General features: G+C 48.1%; 1 protein-coding gene across 1 annotated transcript in view; it reads left to right on the plus strand.

The window, feature by feature from the left end:
• Nucleotides 1-16,813, plus strand: part of naalad2 (N-acetylated alpha-linked acidic dipeptidase 2) — a 485,356-nt gene that overhangs the window by 149,006 nt on the left and 319,537 nt on the right. The window contains exon 11 of the mRNA XM_041199157.1: nt 9,418-9,500. Coding sequence (XP_041055091.1) covers nt 9,418-9,500 — 83 coding nt within the window. The remainder of the gene's footprint in view (nt 1-9,417; nt 9,501-16,813) is intronic.

The raw sequence follows: 16,813 nt of genomic DNA on the forward strand, positions 1-16,813 counted from the left end.
GGGGTTAGCGGTGAGGCTGGAGGAATGCTTTTTGTTTTATTATTACCCTTTATTTATTTAAACACAGTACCAGGGACAGGGGCAGACCTTGCTCTCAGCCCTCCTCCGTACCCGGCAGCCTCTGCATTCATTCCAGTGTCACCAGCCGTGACTCCTGTTTTAGGCTGGCTAAAATGTACTTTCCAGAAAATGGTTGAAACTAAATAAAAACAGAAAAAGCTGATGATTAAACACATATTTAAAGAAATCCAACAGAATGTTTATATTTGAACTGAATGACTTGGTAGTTCCCTTGAACACACACATCTCCTGCAAGGGTTCACCTCCAGGGTTTCGAACTCTTCTTCCGATGTTCCTGTCCCCTGGGTACCACATGCCTTCAAGCTTTCTTCCACGCACTGTCTCTTACCGACTCAGCCATCATAGTACACCACTGCTTCACATGCGCATAGCAAAGAATTACAGAACTTCAGTTGTCTCTTTGGACCTTCTGACTTCTCACAAGCCTTTATATCACTTTAAATCTGCTTCCTGCAGCTTTTCTTCCTTTAAGTTTGAAGTTTGGTGCCTTCTTCTGCTCCTCACTTTTAACTTCACTTAACAGGTTCCTGTGCTTACTTTGACTTGAAGGTCTTCTTGAGACTTTCCCCTGTTGTTGCCTCACTCATTGGCCTTGGTACCTTTTGGGTCTTTTGGGAAATCTGTTCTCACTCTGCAGTTCCCTCTCCCAGTGTCCAGTCTCTCTGGAGTCCTGGCTTCAACTGAACTTTGGTTTGCTATCTGCCCCTCTGCACCAGCCTCTCCCTGGCAGCTATTTTCAACTGAGTATGTGTTGCGGTTGGGGGGGCGGGCGGGGGCTATCTCTCTGATCCCCTGTTGCAAGGCAACAGCACAATTTTTTCTACTCTTCAGGTGTCATCAAACTTATTAGAAATGCAAATATACAAACAGCTTTAGACCTGCTGTCTCCCTCAAAAATGAAACAAAATCCCAGATTTCACGTTTTAAAGTGAAACTAAAACTCAACTTGACCTCTTCGTAACACACAAATGCAGAAATACAAACCAAACTTAAACTTTAAAACTAAAACCCATTCCTAACAACCAACAATATAAATATAACTTAAACTGTCTCTACTTCCTAACACTAGCCTCTGACCTGCTTATGTAGCCGTAGTATTTATATGACTAGTCCAGTTCAGTTTCAGGCCAATGGTATTCTCCAGGATGTTGATAGTGGGGGATTCAGTGATGGTAATGCCATGGAATGTCAAGGGGTGATGGTTAGATTCACTCTTGTTGGAGATGGTCATTGCCTAGCACTTGTGTGGCATGAATGTTACTTGCCACTTATCAGCCCAAGCCTGTATATTGTCTGATCTTGCTGCCTTTGGACATGGACTACTTCATTATCTGAGGAGCTGTGAATGGTGCTGAACATTGTGCAATTACCAGCGAACATCCCCACTTCTAACCTTATGATGGAAGGAAGGGCGTTGATAAAGCAACTGAAGATGGTTGGGCCTAGATCACCACCCTGAGGAACTCCTGCAATGATGTCCTGGAACTAAGATGATTGACCACCAACAACCACAACCATCTTCCTTTGTGCTAGGTATGACTCCAACCAGCAGAGAGATTTTCTTTTGATTCCCATTGACTCCAGTTTTTCTAGGGCTCCTCGATTCCACACTCAGCCAAACGCTGCCTTGATGTCAAGGGCAGTCACTCTCGCCTCACTTCTGGAGTTTAGCTCTTTTGTCCATCTATGAACCAAACTTTGTCATGAACAACATTGCTGATTACTTGCAATCCATCTGGCTTCTGACCACTGGCTAGTACAAACTGGAATGCAAGAAGAAATTCAATGTCATACTAGTTCATACCCTCTGGATTCAGCAATTTCCCATGCTTTCCTTTGAAGCCTGCCATCAGGGCTTTCTTTGGTGCTAGTTTCAGAGAATTCACCTATTGAAATTAGTTCTGAACCATTCTGCTCTTCATTTTCTTCCCTGTCTGCAGTGTTTTTAATGTCCAAGTCTTTGAAAAAAGTTTCAGCCAACCAGACATCTGGATTGTCATTCACATCAACTGAATTCATCTCATCTTGCTTAAATTCAGGATAATTTTTATCTTACGTTCTTTCCCACAATCTAACCCTTCATTTTTCTTTTCTAGTATGTTTAACGTTGCTTCCTTTTGTGCAAGCAGTTCATTTTTCTGCTGAGTAAAATCCTCTTTAGCTACTCTAATAACTTCATTCAGGTTATTTTGATGCTTAGCTAAGAAAGTTTTTATTCAAATTACAAATTTTCCAAATCTCTTGCTTTTCCGTATCCCACAGATCTAGAGCTTTGCCTAATTCTATCCTGCATGAGTGATTGCATTCCCATTCTGAAGCTTTAATTTATGTTCAAGAGTACATATTCTTTCCTGCAGCTCTGTAATGTTAACACTGGAGTCAGCTTTTCCATTTCCTTTCAAAGTATGCCTTTTCCCTGTTTCGTCAAGCTGAGCACTGTTGCTAACTGCTTTCTCATAGCTTGCTCATGCTTTGCATTTTTAATGCCTGCTATTTTAAATTTCTTCAACCACCATTTACTTTTTCTCCTTAGCCCAATGCTTCCGATGCCCTTTTTAAATGAGCAGGCTGAGTTTCTGACTCTTTTAACACATCTTAAGTCAGCACATCAATTTTAACAGCGTGTTTACAAGAAAAAATTAGTTCTTTCAGGTCACTCAGCTTTCTCTGCATAATTTCTGTTTCAGCAGCCTCCGTAGGCTTTCCTGAAATCCTCAACACAACAATATCTTATCCCTAGCCAAGTTATGTCTTAACAAGAAATCCACACTTTCAATAGGCAAATTAGGAATAACACCCACCATAACAGGAGCAGTGATTAAGTCACATTTACAAACCTGATACAAAGGAACAGGTAAACAATTTCTATCAATACCCCACAACAGTACTTCTTTATTCAGTGAACATTTTGGAGAGAGATTCACAGTGACTGTGCCACTCCTAAATCTCTCAGGGTGACAATTGACTTGTCTGCCTCACTGTAAGCAAATGGAGACATTTTATCTTTAAATAGGAAACTTCTTTCATTTCCTGCACTCTGATTTTCTCTACCGGTAAACACGAGAACCTATTGGCTTGCCGTTAGCTTGATCTGCCAGGACAGTTTTCTCTAAGCGATGCTGTGCAACTGTACAAATGCTTACAGACCTATTTTTCTACTTCCGAGATATACAGCCTTCACATGTTCTTTTTTTTATGACCAGAATAACATGTTAGTCCCCATGAATCAAACTTGCCCTTTGGACTCTGTCTCTTAGTAACCTGACGAGTGCCTGTTTCTCGAACCTGGTCCTTTTCCTTGCTAGAACCAGATTTCTTTTCATTATCAAATCCCTTGGATGGAATTTTCCCAAATTTGCACTAAGTGCGGTAGTGGCAGACAAAATGGCGTCCTACCCGTCGAAAGCGATGACAGGTTTTCTCAAACCTGCCTCATTATTTATGCACTCCCAAGAAACACACACACTCATTTTCCCTTCGGCCATCACCCTGCAGTTGCATCACGCTGGCCGCCATGTTTAAAAGTCAGCCGCCAGCACAGTGTTCATCGCTTCCAGGTCACCACTGCTGCCCGGGAGACATGGCCAGCAAAGGAAAAAAAAAACGCAGTCCTCGGCTTAATGACAGGTTCCTTGAACAACTACTGGATGCCTTAGAGGCACGCCGGGATGTCCTATACCCCCGCTCTGGCCGCAGGATGGGTAGCAACATGACCAACCCGGCTTGGGAGGTGGTGGCAGTGGTGACCAGCACCAAAACCCTTCAGAAGAGGACAGCCACCTAGTGCCACAAGAGGATAAATGGTCTCCGTTCCGCCAGGATAAGTCACTCTTCTCATCACTCTCAATTCACACAGTCACAAATCCAGAACACATCCACAGGGCCCTCACTCACTACCAGTTCAAGGGACATCACCATTCAATCTCTCACACACACCTTCATTGTCCTCAGCCCATCCATGGGACCACTCACCACCCACACAGGCCAGGCACATTTATCATCTGGCCCGACAGGGTCCTGCTTATGCTTTCTCCATCCCTATCCATGCAGACAAGCTGGCACACAACAAGAAAGAGAGAGATCGCAGACCGGTGGCAGAGTGCCCAAAATCAAGGTCCTCAAGGACTTTGAAAACAGAGCCATCCAGCTGGCCGGCAAAGATCTGGACAGGTCCTGTGCTGACGGTGAGGTCACTAAGTGAGGATCCAGCAGTGCAACATCCATCAGACAACCATGCCGTGAGTGATATGTCCACTTTCACAGGCCACTGCCATGCACTAATTATCTCCCCTTGCTTTCGCAGGCACATCTGCCAAACAGCTGACAAAGTTCATGACCCAGGGCCTCCAGCCAAGCTCCGAAGAAACCCCTGAAGAGGAATCTGTGGCACCCTCCTCAAAGTTCCATCACTGCGCTCATTCACACCCTCCATCAGTGCAGAGACACACACCTCGGTGGGACCTAGCTTTAGTATAGACACGGGATCACAATCTGGTGAGCACATCACATTGACTGAACCACAGCAGGCGGTGGTAGGAACTTCCCAGGCCCCCAGCATTCAGAGGACTGCTGGAAGCCGGAATGTTTCTGAGTTCGAGTCAAATGATGAGCCTCTGGACTCGGTCATGTTACAGTGGCTTGAGCTGCAAAGGCAAGATAGGGAACATCAGGAAGGGATGTCGGCTACACTCCTCAGATTGCAAGGCACGATGGAGGAGTCTGTCTGCCTTCAGGCTGAAGTGATAGTGCCGGCATGCCAACGTCAACACCAGTAGGATGGCGACCACCATGGTGACCTTGGTCCAGGGCGTCACTGCTGCATTGATTTGTGGGCTCAACTCCATCGCTGACACCATAGTTGGCCTACAACAGTGTGTACGCAAGACGGGGGGGGGGACAGCTTGGTCTCACTGCAGCTACCCCTTCCCCTCAAGGAGTCAGCCAGGGTCCCTTGGGCACCCATAGGGAGGAGAATCAGCCGGTGCACACTCTGGGCCCATCCACCCAGGTGACTCCAGGAGTGACTGGCACATCCATATCCCCTCCTCCTGTGACCTCAGCAGCTCCAGCTTCACAGGCTGAGGAGGGTGCCACTGCCACACGGCAGGACCGTGAAAGGCGTATGGGGCCCTCCAAGCCTTGGCCCTCCAGAGGACGCCCGCCAAAGTCATCACAGACAGGGCGTCACAGTCAGCAGGCTGCCTCCATCTCCGCTGTGGATATCTGGGGAGCACCAAGACGTAGCGGCAGGGTTAGGAAAGTTAAGGAGAATTAGTTACACAGCCTGGGCACGGGTATTAATCACTTATACATAATGTTCACTATTGTCAATGAACTCCCAAGAATGTCTCCCTGCCTATGGCTCCCTGTTCTGATGAGCAGTGTTCGTGTCACTCAGATGTGAAACCTTTTTGCACAAGATAAAGGCAGGTTTCTCAGTCCAGGGCCTCTTCCCTGTGCTCTGTGCAGCCTTCAGACCAAAGTGCTGGTTGACATTGTTGATACCTGCACCTCGTGGTGCTTGTCATTGCTGCCAGAATGTAGTGGGCAGGCGCCACAGAGTTCTCTCATTCCCTCGATGTGCTCTCAGCAGCTTTAAGGTGAGGCTGGCTCCCATCTCTTCAGTATCTATGACCACTGATACTGTGCCCCAGGTTCAGGTGCTGAAGATGGACACAGCATCAGATGCTTCTAAAGTTCTTGCCTGCATCTGTATAATATGACCCTGATCATGGAGCGCAAACGAGCTGCCATCGGCCAGATAGGATTCAGACATTCACAGAGCCTATGTGAGGATCTATGGAGTGTCCTCACTGCACATTGTCATCATCCTTGTGCAATCGAGCGACTATTAGGGCCTCCGCTACATCTCCATGACAGGAGCATTCTCACAGAGGGTATTTGCACTGCCATAAGCCAGACTGGAGTCAAATGTTCACAAATGCACTGTAAGGATCTATGGGGTTATCTCACTGCATGTCATCATCATCCTCCACAAATCTAGCAGCAAAGATGGCCTCCTGAGTGTGCCTGCCTCTTCTAGCTAGTGCGAGGGTCTCATCGCCATCATTGTCGCCTCTGAGGACCTCCTTAACCTCATCCCCATTGGCGTTCTCTTCATTGGCGGAGACGTGCAGCTCCCCAATCTCCTCCTCAGCCAGCTCGTCTCCCCGTTGGAACACCAGGTTGTAAAGGGCGCAGCAGATGATGATGAAGCGTGACACCCTCTGTGGACTATATTGCAGGGCTCCAACAGACTGGTCCAGGCACTGGAATCTCTTCTTCAGCATCCCAATGGTCTGTTCCACCACGATGCGAGCTGCTGCATGAGCCTCATTATACTGTCGCCGCTGCATGGGTGTCATGAGCCACGTCCTCTGTGAGTTGCCCTTGTCCCTGAGGAGCCATTCCTGCAGCTTCTGTGGACCCTGGAATACTTCAGGGATCCATGACTGACTGAGGACGTAGGAGCCATGCACACTTCCTGGAAACTGTGCACACACCTGCAGGATGCATTTCTGGTGGTCGCATACCAGCTGCACGTTCAGTAAGTGGAAGCCCTTGCGATTGATGAAGTCTTCCAGCTGCAGCAACGGAGACCTGAGCGCCACATGAGTGCAGTCGATTGCACCCTGCTTCTGTGGGAATCCCGAGATCTGGGCGAATCCAACGGCCCTTGCATCCTGGCTGTCCTGGTCCCGGGCAAGATGGCACCTGTGGCCCCATGGATGCATTTGTGGGTGGAGGCTTGTGATATCCCACAGAGGTCACCCTGTGGAGCCCTGAAAGGAGCCACTGGCATAGAAATTGAGCACCATGTCACTTTCACAGCCACTGGCAGTGGATGCCCTCATGTCCCCTTGGCGCCAAGTGTTGCATTGGCGGCAGATGTGAGCCACCAGGTCCCTAGACATGCACGGTCATCGGCAAATTGGTTATTGGTCATCTGCAGGAATGACAGGCAGCATCTATAGACCCTGGGTGTCACTAGGCGCTGACCATCCACAGCTCGCCGTCACTCCTGGGAAGTTTGTGCGTGACTTTGTGCCGGGGATGGGGGGGATCTGGAGTGCCTTTTGGCAATTTGGTGCTCCTGCATTGATTCTGTGGGCATGAGCCTGACCCCAGTCGTATCAGTGTGGCTGTGCCTGATCTGTCTCAGTTTCAAAGGAATGGCCAGTTTATACAGGTGTCCCTACTGCATGGCCACTTCCCTCACCTACCCCTGTCCTCCACCTCAATTTCTTATGCACGGGATCCAAAGCCAGGGCAGCAGTTGCCCCCCCCACCACAACACCGACAAAGCAACAGTCACCTCCGAGGCTGGGCGGCACTTCACCCAGGCCGCCCCAGCACCCCTGAAGCCTGCAAAGCAACATGCGGCCCTGGCGAGCTGTGGGAAACGATGCTGTTCACTCACCTCAGTTCCCCCAAAGTGAAGGCCACCTGCATGCCCTTGTGAAACATGTTGACGTGCTTTCCCACCCCTCCGTGGATGGACGATCCAGCAGGGGCCCAAGAGCCTGGCGGATGGTCTTTTAATGATATGCTGATGTATTACAATGAGGTTCCCGATGACTGTTGGCGGGCTGAGTGGATGATCACGACCTGTCCCCCTCCATTGTGAAACCGATCACGCCATATTGTCCACACACGCCACTATCACACCCACTTCCAGCTGGTATAGAAAATTCCACCCCTTAACTCTCCAATATTTATGTGAGTCTCAATACAACAAAGATATGTCTTAAAAAAGTACAACTGCTCATCTCACTCTCTGCACACATGTGGCACCACATGCAGTTTTAAAGTTGTCTAACTTAGCCTCCAGTACATGGGGTCTCTTGCTTTCCAGTCAATCAATTTGGCCCTTGAGTTGCATTTGTCACCAGCTAAAATTCATCCAAGGTCCCTGTATACAGTTAACACTGACAAGGTGTAAATCTATGCACCCTGTCTCACTTGGGCCACATCAGTCATGATTGTGTAGCTTTCCAGAGTTCCTTTTCAACTGGTCAACCAACAATATCTGGTTCACAGTCTGATCCTCTGCTATAACTCTCAGCTGTTTGACATGCCCGAGCCCCTCACACCGCCTTTAGGATTCCATCCTTTTCAGCTTACTGATTACTCCTCGAGAGTTTCTGGAATTTTGTTTGCCTTCTTACTGTCAAATAGAATATTGACCTCGTCATAGACAGCTTTGCTTGCCTCTCTTCACATGAATCCTGTGTTCTGCAACTGTGTCCTGCTGCAACAGAACAGGCTAGAACCTGCCACTATCCCATTTACCTTTAATTAGCCTTTTTGTTGGCTTTCAACCCCATAGCAACCTCAGCCTGAGTTTAATTTCTCAGAAGCGATGTAATGGCCAAGAAATTATTCCCTTTCTGGCACGCTCTTTAGTTTCACTTTGGATTTAAATGGACAAACACAAACTTCACAAATATAAGTTCTCTGCCAAGTACTGAGCTTGTAACACTGGCAAGGCCAGCATTTGTTGCCCATCTCTAGTTGCCCAGGAGAAGGTGATGGTGAGCCATTTTCTTGAACTGTTGCTGTCTATCAGCTGTGGATACACCCCAGTGCTGTTAGGAAGGAAGTTCCAGGTTTTTATCACAGCGACATTGAAAGAGCAGCAATATAATTCTAAGTCTGGATAGTGTGTGGCTTGGAGGGGAACTTGCAGGTGATCTTCCCATGCATTTGCTGCGCTTGTCCTTCAAGGCAAAAAAGGTCACATGTTATCGAAGGATATCAGAAACATTTGAATGAAAATAAAATGGGACATTTTTCTATGAATGGAGAGAGTTTTTAAACCCCCTGTACTATAATAGAATTGAAGAAGCCAATACTATGATAAACTATAGATAAAAATGTTTAATTTTTATCACAGTATACAATCATAAATTGCAGCCCATTCAGCTGGTCTTGTGGATTTTATAATCAGTCCCAATCTTTATGGAGTAAGTGGCAGTAATGATCCAATATATATTATGATTTTTTTCAGTAAAGTGTATCTCAATGTGTGAATTCCTGGCTTTTAATGGGCAGTACTAACTATATTTTGTTTTTAAAAGGAGGGAAACAGAATTGAATAAATGTCCCCTTTTGCAGTAAAAAGTAAAGCAAGTTCCATCTGCAGTTAGCTCCATTGCCTTTAGCCGTAATGTGAAGTGAAGGTTAGAGGCTGGATTCATGCAGCATGTTAGTACTCTATACCTTTGTGGCTCAATCCCAACACCTGTTTACTGGTGCTGCCGGGTGAGAATTTAAGCACAAAAATGCACCATTAAAGGCAAACTATTTTTGTTGCTACTATCTGATTCTATGTAGGTTGGAGGCCCAGAAGAACAATATTTTTTGCCAGCTGGGATGCGGAAGAATTTGGTTTGTTGGGTTCCACAGAGTGGGCAGAGGTAAGTTGTTTGAAATTCGAGAACAAGGGGCATGCCTATTGAATGTAGATTTCAATCATCTAAGTAATGGAAAGGTATGCAATATCCATAATGCTGGTAAAACCCCAGCCTTCCTTTCTAATTATTTAGTTTGCAGCTTTTCATTTAAGGGCTGCCAGATTAGTGTTGGATTTGAAGCTTTTTTGGGGATTATTGAAACATAAATAGAGAGGCACTTTAATCTTCCTATAGCTGGGTTTGAAATCAAATTAATACAGTTCTAAATATTTTGTTAAGAGCAAAATACTGCTGATGCTGGAAATCTGAAATAAAAACAAAATGCTGGAAAAACTCAGCAGGTCTGACAGCCTCTGTGGAGAGAGAAATATTTTGTGCTACCCAATTCTATACATTTTTTAAAAATATCAGTAGTATCAAAAATTGATACAAATCTGAATATATGCCACTAAAAATCCATATTTTATACAATATTTGAGCGAGACAAACTAAGTAGTTGCATTGGTATGTTAAAGTGGATTGAGGAAAAATTTGATGACCCCCATTTTTGGGCATGGGGATCTTGATGCATGATTATCCCACTCCTGCTGCCACTGGGGCAGACAGCACACAAACTTTGTGTTGCCTACCCATCAACATGATTGCATTATGCAGCCTAGCACAAAATGCAGTGCTGACTGGCTGCATGCTCAGTAGGGGGTTCAGCAACATGGGTGGCTGTCATGACATACAGCTAGCCTTCACTTCTTAAAGGTGCCCTGCCCCTCTTAAAGGGAAGGTGCATGTGGCTACAGCATGTGCTGCAACGATCTCAGGAAGACACTGATGGAAGGAAGCAGTCTGATAATGGAGCACCAGGCCAAAGAGAGGACTTCCAGGTTCGCGGAAGTGACACTGGAGGTCTTAGTGATTGAGGTTGAAAGGAGAGGGGTGATGTTTCTGCAGGGTACCAGGAGGGGGCTCTCAAGGCACATCCTCTAGAGGAAAAATGAGTAGGAGCTAACAGGTGAATTCCTAGAGTCAAGGACCTGGCTGCAGTGCTGGAAAAAGTTCAATAACCTCACACATGTTGTCATGATCAGTTAATGCATCTTCAAATGGCATCTCCTACCCATCACACCATTAACCTCTCATTCAGCTCAATGCACCACACCCTACCACTCACCCATCAGCAATCAGGATGCATGCCTAACATACTCCACATCATCCTCACACTTACCAATGCTGTCAACCTTACATACACATACTTGCAACTATTTAACTATGGTAGATACATCATCCATACAACATTGCAACACATTCACCGACAGTTTCCATCTCACATGTGAGCTCGAGCAGCAGAAGAGAACTGTCTGGAGACAGGCATGCCTACATCTCTGGAGTTCTTTGGAAGAGACTGTGCTGCACATTACAGAACCAGCAGTTACTAAGGCCTAGAACTTTCAGGATGGTGTTATGTTCCTGCCTCGTGCCCCTTCTCAAATTCCACTTTCTCCTCATCCTGATCTCTGGTGCCAAGTGCAGGCTGCAGATGGTGTGGCCATGGGCCTCTTACTTTCCACCTCAGCCAGTCCCTCCCCTTCGACATTTTTGCTTTCAGATATCCAAGATTTGCCACCTGATCGGCCAGTGCAACCATACTGTGAAAAGCGTAAGCAGCAGCAGACATCTGACAAAAAAGTACTGTCACTTGATCTGATGCTCCCAATCACCAGTTCATATACTGGCACTTTGCACACATTGGTAGGTAGTATAGTGTTGGCATCAATAGGCAGTGAGTCACTGGGCATGAATGGCTGCAACCAGGTCAGTGAGAAAAGATAGTGAGTATGCCAGCTCACCAGAAGGTGAGGTCGCAGATAAATTCTGCTGTAGAGAACTGAAATGAGAACATTGATGGGGTGGCATACAGGAGAACACTGAATGACATGCACTCAGAAATGCTCAGTACATTGCCAACTCTGCTACAGAACCTGTTGTCACTGTCAAAGAGCATGGGGGTGTTCAGCTCCAATTTGGCATAGGGCTTCACACACAACTTGAGCTCATCCTTTCCAGTATGGAAGTGGTGGCCATGATGGCACTTGCGGACTAGTGTCAGGTGGCTAATGTCTCAACTTCCATTGCAGCAGAGGCAGGAAGTGCCAAATGTCTAAGTACTGGAGTGGAAGCTCAGACTGAGGTCATGAGATCCATGCTTCTTGGTATGCAGATGCAGACTGCTGCCATCATGTCTGTGGATACCAGAGTTCAAAGGAGCATGCAGCTCTTATGGCAGTCCAGCATTCTGTGCTCCAGCAGATCATAAGGATTGCTGAGGTACCGCCCCAGGGAAATGGCAGTGGCTCTGTGGGGCATGAATTTCAGGTATATCTATGGCACACCCATGCTTGTGTCCTTGCAGTCAGGGCACCCATGCCAGTAGTGGGCAGAAGCAGTCCAGTTGACAGATTTGAAGTTTTGGGCTTTTGTAGTGCTAGTACCAACAGTGTTACAGAACCAAAGTTTCAGGCCTTTGTATTTTAACAGGACTTAGCAGTAACTAATGTGAGACATCAAGAGTCAGAATAGAGATACAAATGTTTGTTGCCCGTCAAGAGACACCCAGTGCCACAAGAGAATGAATGATCTCCTCCATTCCGCCGGAGTAAGTCATTCTTCTTCCACTCTCAACTCACACACTCACAAACCCATCACACATTCACAGGGATCTCACTCACTGCCAGTTGAAGGGACATCACCATTCACTCTCTCACACACACCGTCATTGTCCTTATCCCATTCATGGGACCACTCACCACCTACAAATGCCAGGCATACTTATCATCTGGCCTGGCAGGCATCCTGCTCTCCATCTCTATTCATGCAGGACAAGCTGGCACACAACAACAGGGAGAGATTGCAGACTGGTGGAGGAATGCCTGAAATCAAGGTCCTCATGGACTTTGAAAACAGAGCCATCCAGCTGGCTGGTGACGATCTGCACCGGTCTTGTGCTGATGGTGAGGTCATCAGTGGCCTACCAAGTGAGGGTCCAGCAGTGCACCATCCATCAGATAACCATGCTGTGAGTGATGTGTCCTGTTTCACAGGCCACTGCCGTGCACTAATTATCTTCCCTTGCTTCCGCAGGCACATCTGGGAAACAGCCGATGGAGTCCACAATCCAGAGCCTCCGATCAAACCTCGCAGAATCCTCTGAAGAGGAATCTGGAGGCACCCTCCTTGAAGTCCCATCACAGTGCTCACCCACACTCTCCACCAGTGCAGAGACACACACCTCAGTGGGAGCTAGCTTTGGAATAGCCTCAACATCACAATCTGGTGAGCACATCGCACGGTCTGACCACACCAGGCGACGGCGGCAGGGATTTCATAGATGTCCGGCACTCAGAGAGCTGATGGAGACCAGAAATTTGCCAGTCCAAGTCAGATGATAAGCCTTCAGACTCGGTCATGTCATACTAGCTGGAGCTGTAAAGACAAACTTGGGAACATTAGGAAGGGATGTCTGCTGCACTCCTCAGATTGCAAGGCACGATGAAGGAGTCCACCCACTTCACTCTGAGGTGATAGCACCGGCATTGCAATGCACTGAGATCAACACTGATAGGATGGCGACCACGTTGGAGATCTTGGTCCAGGACTTTGCTCCTGCACTGCTTTGCGGGCTCAACTCCATGCCATAGTTGGCCTCCAACAGTGTGTACCCGAGATGGGTGCAGGGCAGCTTGATCTCACTCCAGCTGCCCTGCTCCCCGAGGAGTCAGCTTGGGGATCCTGGGCACCCATTGGGAGGTGACTCCGGGAGTGTGTGGCCCATCCGAATCCCCTTTCCCTGCAACCTCAGCAGCTCCAGCTCCACAGGCTGAGGAGGGTGCCAATGCCACACAGCAGGACCTCGAAAGCAGGGCTAGGCCCTCCAAGTATCAACGCTCCAGAGGATGCCCGTCAAGGTCATCACAGACAGGGCGTAACAGTCACCAGGCAGCCTCCACCTCTGCTGTGAAACGTCCGGGGAGCACCAAGGCAGGGATAGGAAAGTTAAGAAGAATTAGTTGCACAGCCTGGGCGCGGGTGTTAATCACTTGTACATAATGTTCACTGTTGTCAATAAGCTCCCAAGAATGTCTCCTTGCCTATGGCTTCTTGTTCTGATGAGCAGTGTTCTTGTCACTCAGACGTGAAACCTTTCTGTGCAAGATAAAGGCAGGTGTCTCAGTCCAGAGCCTCTTCCCTGTGCTTTATGCAGCCTTCAGACCAAAATGATGGTCCAGCCTCACACTCCCTGGAGACATTACTGATGTCTGCAGAATGTAATGGGCAGGCGTCACAGAGTTCCATCATTCTCTCTGTGTGCTCTCAGCACCTTTAAGGTGAGGCTGGCCCCCATCTCTTCAGCATCTGCGACCAGCGATGCTGTGCTCCTGAAGGGGTCAGGTGCTGAAGGTGGACAAAGGATCAGATGCTTCTAAAGTTTCATGGCTGCATCTCTATGATATGACCCTGATCACAGAGTGCAAGCAATCTGGCCTTGGCTAGACAGGAGTCAGACATTCTCAGAGGCTATGTGAAGATCTATGGACTGTCCTCATTGCATGTCATCATCATCCTCTTACAATCAAGTGAATATTAGAGTCTCCACTGCGTCTCCATGACAGGAGCCTTATCACAGAGGGTACTCGCGCTGCCATAAGCCAGACTCGAGTCAAATGTTCACAGATGCAATGTGAGGAACTATGGGACCATCTCACTGCAGTTTGTCATCATCCTCCACATACCTAGCAGCTATGAGGGCCTCCCGGGTGCACCTGCCTTGCCTGGCCAGTGCAAGGGCCTCTTCCCCGTCATCACCGCCTTCGAGGACCTCCTCACCCTCATCACCGCCTTTGAGGACCTCCTCACACTCCTCCCCATCATTATCCTCCGAGGAGACCTCCAGCTCCTCCATCTCTTCATTAGCCAGCTCCTCTCCCTGTTGCAGCGCCAGGTTGTAAAGGGTACAGCAGATGACGACAATTCTACGGACTGTAATGCAGGGCCCCACCAGACTGGTCCAGGCACTGAAACCTCATCTTCAGCATCCCGATGGTCTGCTCCACCAAGTTGCGAGTTGCAGCATGAACCTCAATGTACTTTCGCTTTGCTGCAGTCTGAGGCCGCCACATGGGTGTCATCAGCCATGTCCTCCGCAGGTAGCCCTTGTCCCCAACGAGCCATCCCTGCAGCTACTGTGGACCTTGGAAGGGTTCTGTGACTGATTGAGGATGTAGGAGTCATGCACATGGAAAACCCTGTGCAGACTTGCAGGATGTGTTTCTGGTGGTCGCACACCAGCTGCACATTCAGCGAATGGAATCCCTTGCAGGTGATGTAGTTGACCATGTATTGTGACAGAGACCTGAGTGCCACATGAGTGCAGTCAATCACACCCTGCTCCTGTGTGAAACCTGAGATCTGAGTGAATCCAATGGCCCCTGCACCCTGACTGTCTTGGTCCCGGGTGAAATGCACAAAGTTGTGTGCCCTCGTGCAGATGGCATCCATGACCTCAGGGATGCATTGTCGGTGGAGGCCTGTGATATCCCACAGAGGTACCTGTAGAGCCCTGAAAGAAGCCACTGGCATAGAAATTAAGCGCTGGGGTCACTTTCACGGCCACTGGCAATGGATGCCCTCCATGGCGCCAAATCCTGCAGTAGCTGGCAGATGTGACTGACCAGTTCCCTAGACATGCACAGTTTCTAGCAACACTAGTTCTTAGTCATCTGCAGGAATGAAAGGCGGCATCTCTCGATCCTGGGTGTTGCTAAGCGCTGACTAGCGATGGCTTGCTGTGGCTCTTCGGCGGCGTGTGCGGGTGCCCCAGCCGCCCTTTCTACCAAAGGACTTCTGTTCCTCCCTCTGCACAGCCAGGCGTCTCAATCGCTCTTTTCTCCGTTGTCTTCGCTCTCTGTATGCCATGAGACATAGAGTTAACTCACCAGGCTCCATGATCCTGATGTACTCCTCCTGCAAGATGAAAGAGAGAGACATGTGGGTTTTAACTTGGGTGTACTAAGAACCCATCCTGGTTAAATGTGAAGGCCCTTTAATGCATCCCAAAGAGTGCTGGCCAGCGCTTGGATGGCCAGAGATTAATGCACTGCATGGCTGCCTGAAACCCCACCCTCCTCCACCTGACCGATTGGCGGCAGCTTCACCCATTGCACTGCATGTTGTGTTCTCAGCTCAGGTGCAGGCATTCTCTTAACCCGCACTGCAAGGCTGCACTGTTAGCTTGAACCATCGGGGAGACTGGTCCAAACCAGGATGCTGACATTGCAAGGAACTGTGAGCACCGCCAGCAGTGACTGTTCCACGGCCAGCTTTAGCAAGGAGATTGTACAACGTGTATGGTCGTCCAGTCGTTCTGCGGTCCACGAAAACGCTTATTACTTCATAGTCTGTGCTTGAGGGATGAAAAGTGCTGGAGCACTGGGTGGCACTTTGATGTCTCTGCGTTACTTGAGTGGGCAGATAAGGTAGGAGCCCGACCCCAATCATATCAATGGCTGCGCCTGAACTTTCTCAGTTGCAGAGGAATAGTCACTTTATATAAGGTGTCCCTAATGCGTGGCTGCTTCTCTCCCCGCCCCGAATGGGTCTGCGCTACATTCAACTGCAAGGCAGCCCTTGCACCCCCCTTCCTTCCCAAGCATGCCTCAAGCTTGAAGTCCAACAGGCATCCCTGGTATATCATTGCTGTGCGCTCACCTCCGAGTTCCCCTCAAAGTGCACCCTGCCAAGTGCATGCCTTTTATATGCTGGTGTGAAACACATCAGCGGGAAAGCATGCCAACGTGGACGGATAATCCAGTGGGGAGGGGGACGATTCCGGCGGGCAGGCCTAATAATGATATGCAGATATATTACAATAAGGTTCCTGGTGTTTGATGGTGGGAAAATCCTCCCCCAACTCGTTGGCAGGCTGTGTGGACAATCACAAGTGGTTACTGAACCTGATCGCGCCATGTTGTCTGCTCACACTGGATGCCAGCAGGCATGGAAAACCCTGGCACAGTTAAATGCTAGAATAAATTGCAATATTCTGACTGACGGAGCAGACTGGTTCTCAAAAGCAGGTACACATGGGTTAATTGGGATGCAGTTAGGCTGCCTACTTAGCTGTAGCTGGAAAGTTTTTATTTCCTTTTTAAGAAGAAAATAGAAAATGGCACAGATTAGCAGTTGTTTCTTGATTTGTTCTAAATTTATGAAAATTTAAGTAAAAAACTTACATTTATGTAGCACAATGTGCAACCTCGTGTTCCAAA

This window comes from Carcharodon carcharias, chromosome 11, assembly GCF_017639515.1.
Source record: "Carcharodon carcharias isolate sCarCar2 chromosome 11, sCarCar2.pri, whole genome shotgun sequence".
In the NCBI taxonomy this organism is placed as follows: Eukaryota; Metazoa; Chordata; class Chondrichthyes; order Lamniformes; family Lamnidae; genus Carcharodon; species Carcharodon carcharias.